Source organism: Mchenga conophoros, linkage group LG7 (assembly GCF_057382185.1).
Source record: "Mchenga conophoros isolate Kocher_MC1m ecotype Shallow Benthic linkage group LG7, M_conophoros_male_GT1.1, whole genome shotgun sequence".
NCBI classification, from domain to species: domain Eukaryota; kingdom Metazoa; phylum Chordata; class Actinopteri; order Cichliformes; family Cichlidae; genus Mchenga; species Mchenga conophoros.
Window position 1 is genome coordinate 64,523,933 of NC_140532.1, and position 14,681 is coordinate 64,538,613.

At 41.0% G+C, this 14,681-nt stretch overlaps 1 protein-coding gene across 3 annotated transcripts in view; it reads right to left on the reverse strand.

Annotated features, from left to right (window-relative positions):
• smpd3 (sphingomyelin phosphodiesterase 3) overlaps nt 1-14,681 on the reverse strand; it is a 95,242-nt gene that overhangs the window by 15,406 nt on the left and 65,155 nt on the right. For all 3 annotated transcript variants that reach the window (XM_085280783.1, XM_085280784.1, XM_085280785.1), the window contains 3 exons: nt 7,784-7,859; nt 4,618-4,779; nt 2,889-2,978 (listed from right to left, as the gene is read on the reverse strand). In XM_085280783.1, coding sequence (XP_085136909.1) covers nt 2,889-2,978; nt 4,618-4,779; nt 7,784-7,859 — 328 coding nt within the window. The remainder of the gene's footprint in view (nt 1-2,888; nt 2,979-4,617; nt 4,780-7,783; nt 7,860-14,681) is intronic.

Below are 14,681 nucleotides of genomic sequence, written 5' to 3' on the forward strand. Positions count from 1 at the left end.
CTGATCAAGCTTAAACGTGCTGCTGTTGTTCAGCCGCTGGTTTCCTCTTTCTGGTGCAAAGTGGGCCAAAAACAAACAAGAGAGACGGACTCGCGACAGAAAAGCCGATCAGCTGATCATTAAGCTGTTTCATGATTGAAGTAGCAGCAAGAAGAGGCAGTCGCTTAACGCAGGAATGCTTTACAAACATTCAGAGATGGACTTACACACTTGCTTTACTTCTCTCGGGATAACTTTGTCGGAGATGAAATGCCGGGTTGCTAGCGAAGCTCCAAATGCTATCCAGACCACAGGTCCGCATGCCACAGCCGCTCTATCACGTGATGCATACTGCTCCGACTGCTAACGTTCTGAGGCGAGTTACGGCGTGTTGCAAGTTTTGTGAGGTGCTTTCGTGATATTTAATGGATCGGATTACATTTTTTATTTTTCTCCGATATCCGATCCAGTAATTTAGGTCAGTATCGGACCGATACCGATACGTAATATCGGATTGGTCCATCTCTAGAAATAACCACAGAGAGACTTCAAGAAAAAAAGTGCTGCTGATGTCATCAGTACCATGGGACACCATGGTAACCAAGGATGCTGAGCACGGCCACTGTGTGGAGTCGGGTTGTTCGCCCTGTACTGGTGCAGAATTTGTCCAGGAGCTCCAACTCCCCATAAGAAATGCCAAAGCTAATGCAACCAAACCTGGCCAAGTCAAACAAAACTTCCACATCTTTTGCTAATCAACTTAACTCAGACAGCTGAAGGAAAGACATGAAGGAGAAGTCAGAAAGAGAGGACTGTGGTACTATATATGTATATCTGACAACACTTACACAACGAGGCTGTTGATGTGGATCCTTGAGATAGACAAGAAAACACATCGTATGTACTAAGGCTACTCCGGGCTGTATAAACATTGACTAAAAAATAATTTCACTGCCAAGGCTGGAGTTAAAAACGGGAGGGTGCAGGCAGTCTCAACAGTAAAATGAAACATAATCTTGCTAACCCTTCTGTCAACTCACATTTTCTTTTCCTGCTACAGAGATGATCCGCTTTAACTCTTGCTTTTATTATCATCATTCAAGTCAAATAAATTCATGAGACTATACTATACAGTGGTTTGGCAATACAGTCAACATCAAACTGAGCACATAGCCAATGCAAACAGAGTTAGATTACAGCCTTCGCTTCACTTTGGTTACTTTAATATAGCTCATAGCAGATTTTAACAAAACAGCATGAGATTGTTTGCCTGAGGCATTAAAAAGTCGCTGAAAGTTCAAAACAAATCAGTGTATTAGTGAGTTGTGACATTAGAGGCAAGCAGAACTGATAACTGAACAACTCTAAATCTTAAGACTTTCACTGCGTAGTAAGATTAAGGTTAAGGAAACAAGGAAAGGAGACCTTTCCTGCCTTTCTACTGGGTGTTTGACATAATGAAAGTCTGCATTTAAGCTAACCGTATGGCAACACCAATGGTAAGGTCAAAAACATGAGTTAAATGAATCTGCTTTTGTCTTTTGCGTTAGGCTCACCCCCACCTGGTGACCCAGATAGACTTAGATTTCATGGTATTTTTGACCATTTGGCACATCCAAATGGAAATGCTTCTAAATACTACAGGGCCAAATTCCATGCATGTGGCTAAAACACCAACAAACCTTAACCCTAACCTTAAATTAGTTTCCAGACACCTGTCAAATGTAGGATTTTGTTACTCCTCCTCTTGGAAATCAACAGTAAATGGCACCCCTGAAAGGGAAAAACACACTAATGTGTTAAAATATAAAAGGAAGGAGTTCCTGAGCAGGAGCACGTGTTGGGTTGGGAGTGAGAACGTGTTGCTTCAGCTTGCTTGGGAAAGTACAGATATGCACCAGCTTCCCTGTTTTGAGTGGTTAACATGACCTCAGTTTTCTGGTCTCATAAATCCTGAAAACACCAACAAGCTGTGAAGGGAACAAAATAAATATTCTTTCACACCAGCTCTGGCCACAGCTCCAAAAATACATCGAAGACCACAGTGAGTGTACTTGCTGGCTTTGGCGGTTGTTTAATCTGCCCTCTAACATGAACTAAAACGCATCATGAAAAGAGACGTGACATTTATGAGTGGGGGAGATTTTTCTTTTTTTGCTGAAACTTCAGTCATGTGAACATATTGCCATGGCTTTTTATGCCAAGTTGGTCTCATGCTTTTCCTTCTTTTCCACAAGATTTAAAAGAAGTATGAAATCCCGCCATTTGCCACCAGAAGAGTCAGGAAATTACTGCACACTCTGTCAGTACAACATCTGACAATATCTGGCAGCTTCAGCTCTCTAGCTGTGATTTTTGGCTCACTATTGTATCCATTCAGGTCTAATCTTCTTTGGATAAGCTTTATGAAATGGGATAATCTTCCTTCCCTTTCTTTCACTGATTCATTGATCAGTTTTTTCTTTCCCCTCCAACCTCCCTATGTCTGATAACAGCGAAACAGGCAGTGCCAATCTGTTTCCCCGGCTTGCAATGGAAAATATGCCTGTCCAAATAAATAAGCCCTTCTCTAAACAAGCCCTTTCACTCGGTCCTGCCCACACTGTCCCTGAAATACCGCTGGCCTAAAAAAACGCTCCATATCCAGACCAAAACCCTCCAGTCTTCTGCGTCACTAATGCCCATGTATCAGCCTGCTGTACTGGGTGCATTCTGGCTTAGCCAGCCTGAGCCAGATTAATGCCTGCTGCACTCTGCAGGCACCGCATGGATCCTCGGTGCACGCAGCAACACCTGCATTTTACAGTCAGACTGTAACCGAAGCCGGTGGTGTACATATTACTACAGTGCGTATGGAGCGACCGTAGAGGAAGATGTGCGTGGGCAGGTGTTGGGTTGTGTGTTGTTACCCAGAGCCCATGGTTTGTCCTCCCCTGGCCCCAGGCGACATGGGTCCTTGTATTGAGTAAAAAGTGCGTGCTGCTGCTCCAGCTTGTCCTCTGGAAAAATACAAGTGTGCACACATACACAGTGGAAGGTTATACACACAGTCAGGAAAGTCAGTTTTACTCCAAACACGGCAGAAAAGTCACACATTACTGATTCTTCTTTAGGAGGTCATAGTTGCTAAGCTGCTAGCATGCTGTGCAGGGCAAAACACGAGTTAAGTATAATAAAATAAATCAGTTTCATTATTATTTATTCATTCATTTCATTTCACTTAAGTCCCCTTTTAACCTCCACAGCTCTACACTTTTCTTTTTCCTTCTTCATTCTCTTTACAGACCTTTTCCCCTCCCTGAGCCTGCTTGTGTGGACTCTTTCAGTTAAAAAGGGAGTTCTTCCTCCCCACCGTTGCCAAGGACTTGACCTTTAGTGCTTTCTATTTCTGATACCAACTGCAGCTGGTTTAATTATCATGGTAAATGGTAAATGGCCTGCATTTGTATAGCGCTTTTACTCAGTCCCTAAAGACCCCAAAGCGCTTTACACTACATTCACTAATTCAGTCATTCACACACACATTCACACACTGGCAATGGCAAGTTACATCATGCTTGTGTTTGTGAGATAGCTCTTTTGTATGAATGCTTTTTATTATTGTCGTCTTGCATTTATCTAATTTAATGCAAAAATTAAATGTGGTGAATAGTTAGTCTTATATAGTTATTAATTAGCTACTAAAAATCTTTTATTTTTCATACCTTTTCTCCCACTCTATCCGTCTTTTTAATCCACTGCGTTGCTTTTTATTGCTAAGTCTGCTTTACAACACAAACACTTTTTCGCACTGGGATTTAAGGGATAAAGAGACAGCAATGCTTCTTTCTGTCTTTTATGTTGGTGCTGTTGATGGTGGTTATATAAATAACACCAGTGCAGAGCTCTGGTTAAAGCTGTGGGTATACAGGAGGCCTTCAGGTACAGTACTGAGCTGCTATTCAGTCTTACTTAGAAGCATTCAGAGCTTAATTCACATTTTAGTTTTGCATGTACAATTGCAGTGTGAAGTACAAAGATCTGTGAGCTGAGCCATGAGCTTTACTGACACACTGTCATAGAGGTTCACTGTTTCAAGGCTGTTTTGATTAATTATAACAAGCATCGTGGTCACATTCAATGCCTCATTATGGAAAGCTTTCAAAGAAGAATTTAACAATATGACTAATAAGAACAATCAACTTATTAAAATGTTCATTGTCTATTTGACAGCAGGAGCCTATCGTGTTAGTACATTAGTCAGTTAAACAATGGTTTTCTTTTGGAATTAAAAATTGCAGCTTTGTTCTTTACACACTATTATTACAAAGCAAAGAACAAAGCTGCAGTTTTGGGTAATTAGTCGAACCTCAGATTGTTTATAACTGAATCATAAGATCAAATGCATTTTAAAACACAAAGTGAATGATTTTCAGAATTTTCCAAGTGCTAAATGGGAGACTCGATGTTAACAGCAAGTTAGAGAACACGTTGACATTTTGAGAAATGACCTATTTCCAGATCTACATCAGTGCATATCCAAAATTCAACCCCACTGTACAGCTTTTCTCCAGTTCAGCATGCAATGAAATTTTGAGGTGGGTGGAGAACATCCCAACTACCCCTGTGTTGATCCTGGCACTATCAATTTAGACATACCTGAAGAGCAGTTGTCAAAGTTGAGGTCTCCCAGGATGACGTCGAAGGCCACCAGGTCTTCCAGCACCTTCTCTCCTTCCAGTGGTATGGATGATGACTGGCGAAACTCAGCCCCCCACTGAAGCAACCGGTCCAGCTGCTCACACCGTACTGATGCATCACCTGAGATAATGCAGTGAAATGAGTAGCAGATTATTACTGAAAATCACTAAAATATACAGAAATGGGTGTAATCACAGCATAATCTCACAGATTAATTCAGCATTAGTACTGTGGGTTAGAACCTGAATGTGAACATTTGCATCGTGTAGATTACAACGTAATATGACACCAAAGAATGAGCTACAAATTGGTAAGCTAATGAAGTTGTAAAAGGTTATCTTAAACCTATAAGTTAATTTGGGGGCTGGCCCCTCTGGTGATTGCCTTCCACTATTTACATTGCTTCAGCCTGCCTGCAGTTTCTTCTGCCTCTGCAAGCCGCTCTGTAACCCACCGCCACCCCAGCTCTTTCATTTCATGTTGTTTCTGACTTGATCTGTGCTCTGTGAGAAGGTCTTGCTTTTGCCATCTGTCACCCACTGTCTAATACTGTAACTACGGAGCGATTATTACAATCCTGCTTTAAAAAAGGCAGCCTAACCCTTTAAGTAACTTCTGGTGCTGTTTTGCTTTGGCAGCATTTGTGTCTGTCCGCTGCTGCCAGTACATCTGATAAATTGGCGTTAGTTATGGATCGGAGGGAGGAGGTGAATAGAAGGAGGCGGTGGGTGAAAGCATGCGATAGAAATATCAGCTGAATAGTGGAGAGTGCGAGAAACAAAGAGGTGTCAAGATATTGGTGGGTGAGTAGGTGGCTTTGGCTTTGATTACTCTCAGCTCAAGTACATGTGAAATGCTATTTCTTTTCTTTTTGTGTGACTGCATCTCTTAGAGATGGATGGATCTGGGAGGGGGGACGTGGGGGAGCGTTTGCCTGTGTATGTGCATGAAAACGAAATGTTTCTTCAGATCAAAATAATATAATGATTTGTATGCTTTTATCAGAAAAAAAGGAACAATCAGGTAAACAGTCTCACTCTGAATACATACACAGAGAAATTAGCAGGAACTAGTGGATGTCCACCTGCAAACAATCATCAGGTTTAAGGTGATGCAACAAACAAATCCTTTGATGTGTAGACAAAGTTTAACCTTTTAAAATCCACCAGGCGACTCAAAAAGAGTAATGTTTGAGTTTGGCTAATGTTAAGAAATGTGCTTATTTAGCATGTGTCTAAAACCAAACCAAACTTATCCCTCTCATAACAAGATGGGTCAGTGCAGACCTGGTGCATATAGAGATGTTTCACCCAGGTGAGTAATGCAGCCATTTATGCTGGATGCACCACCCTCCTTAGTTTCCAGGCACCGTCAGAGCTTTAAACTGTGGTCTTTGTGAAGTTTACAAGCAGGAAGTAATGATGTTAAATACCAGCGGGGAATTTGGAACTTCAACTGAGCTGTACCTCAGGATAGTTCAGAGTAATTGAATCTCTGTTAATTTGCAAAGAGATTAGTTTTGTTCTGAGTTAGGAAACTAACAACACAACTATATTTGAGCCTCTCAAAGGGGTTTTATCTTAGGCAGGTGGTCCAGGTCTCTGTAGCCACCTCAGTTCCAGCTACTCATTTCATACATTTTTATTGATTCTTTACAGAAATATGGTTGAAATAGATATTTTTGTTTAAAGGTTAAAAATATAAATGTTAGGGGTAAATGAAAAAGATATCATTATTATCAGTTTTACACAATCCATATGCTCTATGGTGCTGTGCACTGTGCAAAGATATATTCTTTGTCCAGTACAATCAGTGTTTTACCAAAAATATTAATGCTGAGATCAAATTACCTTTATCCTTGAAATGGAAACACAGGACTAAAACAGGACAGAGATGTCCAAGTAAAAATTGAGTACATGTATATGCATCTCGACCGCTTGTGACACCGGCTGTGATGCAGCAATATTAGAGCAGACAACAAATCAGTGAATTGAGGTCTCAACAGTTTGGCTGCTGGCTGCAATTCTTCTTTCAACAACAGCCTAAATGAGGCTCTATACAACATTAAATCTTATTTTTTCTGGGTGTGAGTGAAGTAGCAACAGCAATAGAAAACTGGTGCCTTTTGTGGTAGTCACTTTAGTTCATAAAGTTCATAAAGTGATTATATATATGTCCCTCACAGCAAGAAGGTTTGGGTTACTTAGTACTTTGGGTATTCTGGTTTCATCTCATAGTCCAAGCACATGCATGTTGAGGTAACCGTGTTTGTTCGCTCTGTAACAGATTGGTAACGTGTCCATTGGCTTTTGGCCTAGGACCTCCATCCTCACCACGCTGGCAACAAGTCAAAGAGGAACAAAAATAAGAGCACATTGAACTGAACTGCACCGAAATGGAAGAAAGCCAAGAGATGAGGTAGCCACTGCATTACTGAGTTCAGTATATACTGTATATCTATATGCTGATAGTCCCGCTGCATCATGAATTGAGCACTCAGCCTGGAAAGATTTCTCATATAGTTCTCAGAGAATCAGGTCTCTGCACTCCTCCCCTGTTTCTTCCTCTCTGTTCTCCCTGACTTACCCCACCAGCCCAGCCCCCTTAACCTCCAAAGGCTTTGTGTTTGATGTATCTTTAGAAACAGCCCTGCCACTGCTATATTTAGGTCTGAGAGAAGCGTAGGAGAAGCCCAGAATAGCAGGCGAAAAGAGGTGGGGAGGGTATGTCTTTGGTAAAAAATGAGGGTGACATCGACCAGGGGCTTTAAATAGGGCTGTGACGCCTTAAACAGCTTGAGGCAGTCACCATGGGAACAGCAGGAGGAGGCATGCTCGGGTTGTGATGTGCTCATTTATCTAAGTATCTGGACAGAGAAGCGTGCACACACACACACACATGCACACACGCACACGCACACACGCACACACACACACACACGCACACACACAAAACTGTCTTTGCAGGTCTTCTAGAGAAAGACAATCACATTGGGACCTGACATGTTTTCCATCCTGCTTAAGAAACAACCCTTCAAAAAAGGCATCTTGGGATCCTTACTAATACACTCATGTGTGCATGTGCAGAGACAGAAAGGAGAGAGTTGTAGAACATATAACCCTACCTTCTATGGCGTGGAGATGCGTACATGTGACGTATCCCACCACCCTCTGCTCTTGGTGTGAGGTGCCCACGTGAACCTGTTGGGGAGGGGGAGACAAACATGTCACTCCACCGTGTTCAAACAGGCAGCATCAAAGCCCATTTAACGAGTGTGTTTGTATATGAGAAACAAGCCAGGTAACAACCCCAGCAATTAGATCATACAAGGCAAGGTGCAACTTTATTGATCCCTGTGGGAAAACGGAGTCATTACGCTGTAATTCAATCACTGCACTTAGGGTGTGCAACATGACGGCAGTGGGGCAGAGAGCCCATGAAAACCTAAAGAAGGCATCATTGTGTAATGTCATCATGAAATATTGGTGCATTTCATGGATATAACAGAAATGTGAGATAATAATTCATGATTATAAGATCTGCAAGCCTAATAAAACAGTATGTAACAGTTGCATAATGGAATAATGATGAAAGAACCGCAGTTATGATCATATCTCTCTTATTTGGCATGTAGTGCACCACTGCCGTTTCAATCATTCAGAAAAGAAGAAGAACGACTGCCTCTTGCCAGCGAGGCAGTCACCTAATCTAACGTCAAGGCAATTTTTCAGAAACTATATGATGTGACATTTCTCAAAAAATGTTGGCATTATAATGTTTTTAATACAGCTTCTCCACTTGGATGATTAAAAACAAGAATAAAAATAAACATCTGGTAGCCAGTGACCCACAGAGTTAGGGTTAGAGTTGGGTGATACATAATAACCTCAAGAGTATATATATATATATATATATATACTCCTATATATATGGATCTACTTTTGATACTTTTGAAACACATTTTGTAGTTTCTGAAAATGCATATTTAGCAAACCCAGCCCTAACCTTACTAACCCTAAACACATGTCTGGTTCCCTAGTGGATGTTAAAAGGTTAGCTGATAATCAATGGTGCTAATGATTAGTGCTTGAGCACACCCTTCTGGTTATTCATGGTCATATCAGACAGTTTATAAGAGAAAGACATGACGCTCACATAAACCTCAGCAGAGGTCTATGGACCAGTTCTGTAATGGAAAAGATTGTTGCTGTTCCATCTGGACTCAAAGAGCCAAAGATGCTGTTGCTCTGATATCTGACACAGTTTCCCCTGTGTGGTGTTTGAAGCAAGTAGATGTTATTCATTTTATTTCCAGTTATGTAGGCGATCCATTACATTACATAACCCAAAATGGCTTTTTCATAGTTGTTTTTCAGATGAGCCAGAAGCTGCATTGAGGTTGGCACGCCACACTGAGTCATTAATGAAGCTGTACAAATTGTTACATAAAAGAAACAAATTTGTATGTTCAATAAGAAGCTCTGCAATCACTCATCTGCCTGCTTTGCTGTGTGTTTAGTCTTCTAGTCTGTTCTTTACATCACTTCCTCTTTTCCACGCTGTCAAACTCAATACTGACATCATTACTCAAGTCCAATCATTTTCTTGCCTGTGTTCTGTGAGCCAATCAGCTTCTGCTCAGTATGCTTTAATGTGAGCGCTCTCTTCTCATTCTGCCTTTCAGACTCTAATTCTCTCCCCATCTCTGCCTCATCCTGGTCACTGGAGTCCCATTCAAGCCTCCACCTTCATCATCATCACCAACATCAGCACCTAGACTCGGGGGGTCCTGTCCTTATTCCTCTCACTGCTGGGATAGGAATTAGACTCCATTGTGCTATGATGGTTCTTTAAAGTTTTACCTCCTAACAGCTTATCAGCTGAATTCTGCATCCCAATAAATCATTTTCCAAATTACCTCTCCTTATTCAATAACGAACATCTGTAGTAATATGTAACCAGCAGTTTAACTAATAAGCTAACTTTGCTTTACTTGACAACCATCCCGATGTTTGTAAAAGGATTTCATTTGAAAAAAAATCATCATTCCTTTCATAAAGCTTAGCGAGTAATTTTATTGCCTAAACTTACACAAAGAGTGAATGAAAATTAAATTTAAAAGTGGTCCCACACCTGTGGACTTCATGATGGATGAGCAGAGGATGGAGGATATAACAGTTTAGAGCCAGGACTTGTTGCTTATGAGTGCGAAGAAAATTATACGTATATGTAGCATATAAAAACTCATATTATAATTGTGTACGTGACTAAAAACTAACTGGACTGCAAAGTGAGCCTGTTTTAAAGCGCTCCTCTTTCCGTGCAGAGGTTATGCTCTGATAGCTGATCTAATTGCAGGCTTCTGCAGTTGGAGCTTTACCATGTATTTCTCTGCAGTTGACTGATGTAGCTAAAAAAAAGCTGAGACTCGATGAGCATTGCTTGAAACCCGCTGTCTACTGTGAGTCTTGTTGGCTCGACTACATCCGGATCCACTATTTATCTCTTGTGTTCAGTTTCAGACTTAGAGTGGTGCAAACATGAGTGGGTTGGATAATAAATATACTGTAGGTTCAACTGACGCAGCGTTTTGTCTCAGTATACGTCAGAAAAACCTACGAAAAGAAATATGCTTTTAAGGAACCGTGGAGCCTTACGTCCTAAATTGAATCTAAAGTTTTGATTCATTTAGCAGCCAAACAACATGTGGCATTCGGTCTACAATGGAAATGAATCATTGTTTGGAAAGTTCTTTACAACACTATTGCAGATGCTGCCACAAATGTGTTGCACTTGTTGGATGCTTTGTTTTCACCCTTCTGTTCAGTTCATCTTAGAATACAATTTAAGCCTGAAGACTGTGTGGCTATCTACCATAACCTTCTCCAGTCATTTGCTCCCTTTTTGTTAACGTTTTGATATCCCTATAGACTGCTACATCCCACAGTACAGTGTTTCCTAGTAGTGGACCATAGTTGCAGTTAGTGTAGTTACTGTCTTTAACTTCCATTGCTGCAGGAAGACTGTAAGTTCAACTCTTGCATATTCCCTGAAAAAGGCCTGTTTTCTATTACATCTTAATGTCTTTTCACTTATTGGTGACCTTTGGTTTATAATTGCACTTCCATTTTCTGCAGTAAGTGCACACTCCTGTGGTTTTTCTATCTTCCACAGATATTTTAAGAGGTTTTGCTTAAACACTCCTGTCTAGACGCACTGTTATGATCAACCACTAATACCCAATTCTTCTTGTGCGTGCGGATGAAATACAAGCTCATCATTTGGAGGGTTGGCAATGTTCCACTGTAAGCTTTTCATGTAAGCTTCTAAGACTAATATGAATATGTCTTGAAGTGTGGTGTGGTATAAGATATGGCATGGCATACATGTTACAGATTTAGCATGATAACCATTGGCATCCTTATTTTTGGAGGCAGAAGTGAACATGTCAGAACAAATGGAGTCAGCTAATGTTAGAAATGGCCTGTATTTGTATAGCGCTTTACTAGTCCCTAAGGACCCCAAAGCGCTTTACACATCCAGTCACCCACCCATTCACACACACATTCACACACTGGTGATGGCAAGCTACATTGAAAGAAAAGCTGGATCCATAAAGTGCATGGGTGCACACACTGCTAATCACTGAAGTATATACTTATTTGCCACTCTGTACCACAAAGCTGGCAGATTATTCATTTTAAAATGTTTTACTGACAGGAAAAAGTGTCATGGTCCTGGGCCATGGTGGCCCAGTATTCTTAGTTTTCATGTATTTGTGTATTGTTCCTTATTTAGGCCATGCTTCCTGGGTTTCTGTTACGTTGTTCCTTATGTGTTTTCCCCTTGTGACTCTTACCCCCTGTGTGCCCCTCTGTGTATCTGTGAGCCCTCGTCTCTCCTTGTGTTTTATTCCATGTTTTCCCCAGCCTGTTATGTCTGTGTTCTCCCTGTGCTCTCTCTCCTCCTGTCTGAACCTCTGTGTACTTCCTGTTTTACTTTGACAGTCTCCCGTCAGTGTTGCATTTACTCCTGCCGTGTCTTGTTATGATTATCAGTGTCACCTGTGTTCCCCGTGTGTTCCCACTTCCCTCGTTAACCCTCTGTGTATTTATGTCTGCGTCTCCCTCAGTTCGGTGTCGCGTTCTCCCTCATCCATGGCCGTGCGTTTCTCTGTGTGTTACGTTATAGTTTCCTGGTTTAATTTGCATGGTTCTGCTCTCCAGCAATAAAGCTGTGAATTTTGAGTTCATTCCTGCCTCTGTGAGTTTGCGATTGGGTCCTCATCCAGCCTGCACACAGCCGAATCATGACAAAAAGTGGCTCAAATTAGCAAACATACGTTATTGGCTCCACCATTTTATCCAGTAAGTCTTAAAACAATTCTGAGAGGCATTTTAAATTCTGAATGCTCTATAAAACTCAACAACTACAGCAGTTCAGACCCCAACTCTAATTATGATCCTAATGGTAACCTTAGGCAATTAGAAAATGCAACGTCTACCTTTGAGGAACACCTGTTGATCAAAAGAGGAAGGAGAGAACCGAGGCTATAAATACACAACGGCTAATTGAGGGAATGTGGAACAGGTGGGTAAACAAACAGATGCAAGCATTTAAAAGACAACAAGATAAAGGAAGCAAAACTAAATGGAAGGCACTGATAGCTGGAAGGATATAGGGAACACTGCAGGGTCAAATGAAACTTAAGAACTGAGACAACCGGAAAGTAACCGACCCACAATAATTCAACAACAACTCAAAACACCATGAATACAATTGAACTAAAAATAAATGCAAAATTCAAAACCCAGGGCCCCAACAGGAGAATCTGCAAACTCCACCTGGAATGTCCTCAGGCTAGGCTAACCCCTAACCCAGGACCTTCTTGCTGTCAGGCGATAGTAACCTCGGCAACACTGTATCACAAACTTTATCTTGATGCATTATCTAAATATTAGGAAATTAGGAAATAAGCAACAAACTTGGTGCTATTCTATATTTGAAAAGGTTTTTGCCCTCCCCCACCGCAGCAACAGCAGTCCTGACATTGTGCAGTATTATGAATGGTCTGTCATGTCCCAGGAGGGTAAAAGATTTATTATCAGAAGGAAAAACACATCAGCTATTGATCACTGTAAACAAATGAGAAGATGGAGACACCAGACGTCTTCACTTTTACAGAAAATAATATTTTTTGTCACTATTACAAGTTTCCGTACGGTGTTACAGGCACAGAGTCTAACATTTTCCACTTGGGTTGGGGTTACGTTAGAGCATTTTCATCAAAATAATCAAGCACAACTACGAGTGAGCGATGTTCTGTTCAAGAGGTAGGCTTATTCGATCAATGTGAAGCCTAAAACAGTGCTGAGGATATTATTTTTTCAGCATGTGCTTCATACATATTTTACTACTTCTTACATCAATTTCTCCATTCCTGAAGCATGAGACAGGGAGCAGAGCAGCAATAACAAAAGCCCACTTGAGATTTAATAAGACACCTTTAACATCAGTGTTGAAGGAGTCCTCCAGCAGCACAGAAACGAGGCACGGAGCGAGGTGGACGCTGGCAGCTCTGAAGAGTTGGTGGGTGGATGCAGACTGATGAGGAGGAGGATGAATAAAGGGTTGCAGAGAAGGAGGATGGTGATTGTGAGGTGGTTAGTTTGGAGTGGGAATGAATATGGGTGGAGTAGATCTATAACAAGGCAAACACCCCTGCTAGAGACCAGATAAGAGGTAGTCCAAGGCTGGAGTGGAACATAAATCGTTCTCCAGCCTCAGAATTATATTTATAGCACTGCTTGTTAGTATACAACTTAGATTAAACAGCCATACACAATGTAGTTATTTTTATTACTATTTATAGATATAAACTAACATGACAGTTGTCACATAACAGTGAATCAGCATGCTGTTAATAACAGCTTCTACTTTGGCCCTTCTAAAAGCTCACCGTCTGGCTCAGTTTTCATTGGAATAATCCAGAGAAATGATACTTTCACCACTCAGTTATTTATGTACTTATTTCCTTTTGAACTTGGTATCCTGTCACTGCGCCTGCATTGGACGTCTGTTTTGCTTCCAAGCAGTCCAGCAGGGTTTGGGAGTGTGCTGGGTTCCTTCAGGTGACCCAGTCCATGTGACCTTAAATAAGGTTGTATGATCTGGTAAATGCAGGTTATCAAAACTACAAAGAAGTGATGACTGTCAAGCTTCCAGCTTGTTGCTAATGAACCTTTTCTGCCTTTTTGATCACATGTTGTGTTCGTGTATTTTGAGCTATTCTAATGTTGACCCTTCACCTTTTGAGTTCGATGTCGTCGTCGGTGACGACCCCAGCACTAACTGTAATCGGCTGGGCCACAGTTATCAATAGGCTATCAGAAAATGTCATTTCTGCTGTTAGTAAAATTTCACTGTGTGACTGCAACAATTTTAGCAACTTTCAGTTTTTATACAATGAATGCCTGTCCACAGTATAATCATTAAAACATAAATACAGTGTTTATACATCAGAACTCATCATAAAAGGTTGTACAGATAAAAACAGGAACTATAAAGGAACAAAGTAAGATAAATGTCTCTCTCTAGTATGACTTAAACACCCCGTTAGATGCTTCTGATATTTTTACTCCTGGACTCAAAAACAAAACTGCTACATGACCTTTCCTTCAACTAAGATGTGTGTTGTTTATATGAAATCATCCTGTAATCCGGAAAGAAAAAAAGATTTTCCCCTGTGCCAAATAAACAGCGTTAGAGCACCCAACCAAGGAGCGACAGACTAGAATGGATATGAACAGCCAATAAAGTGATGGCTGTTTTGGCTCGGTATCCGTGCAGAGCCAATAATAAGACATTCTAAAAGCCACAATAAAGCATTAGGCTGATTAGCCCGACTTTAATACCAAACTCAAAGCTCACGTTGTAGGCTGAAATACAGTAAATACACTTCACAGCAAGGGCCATAGATTTCCCTGTGAATATTCGAGGGACTAATTGAATTACTCTTAATG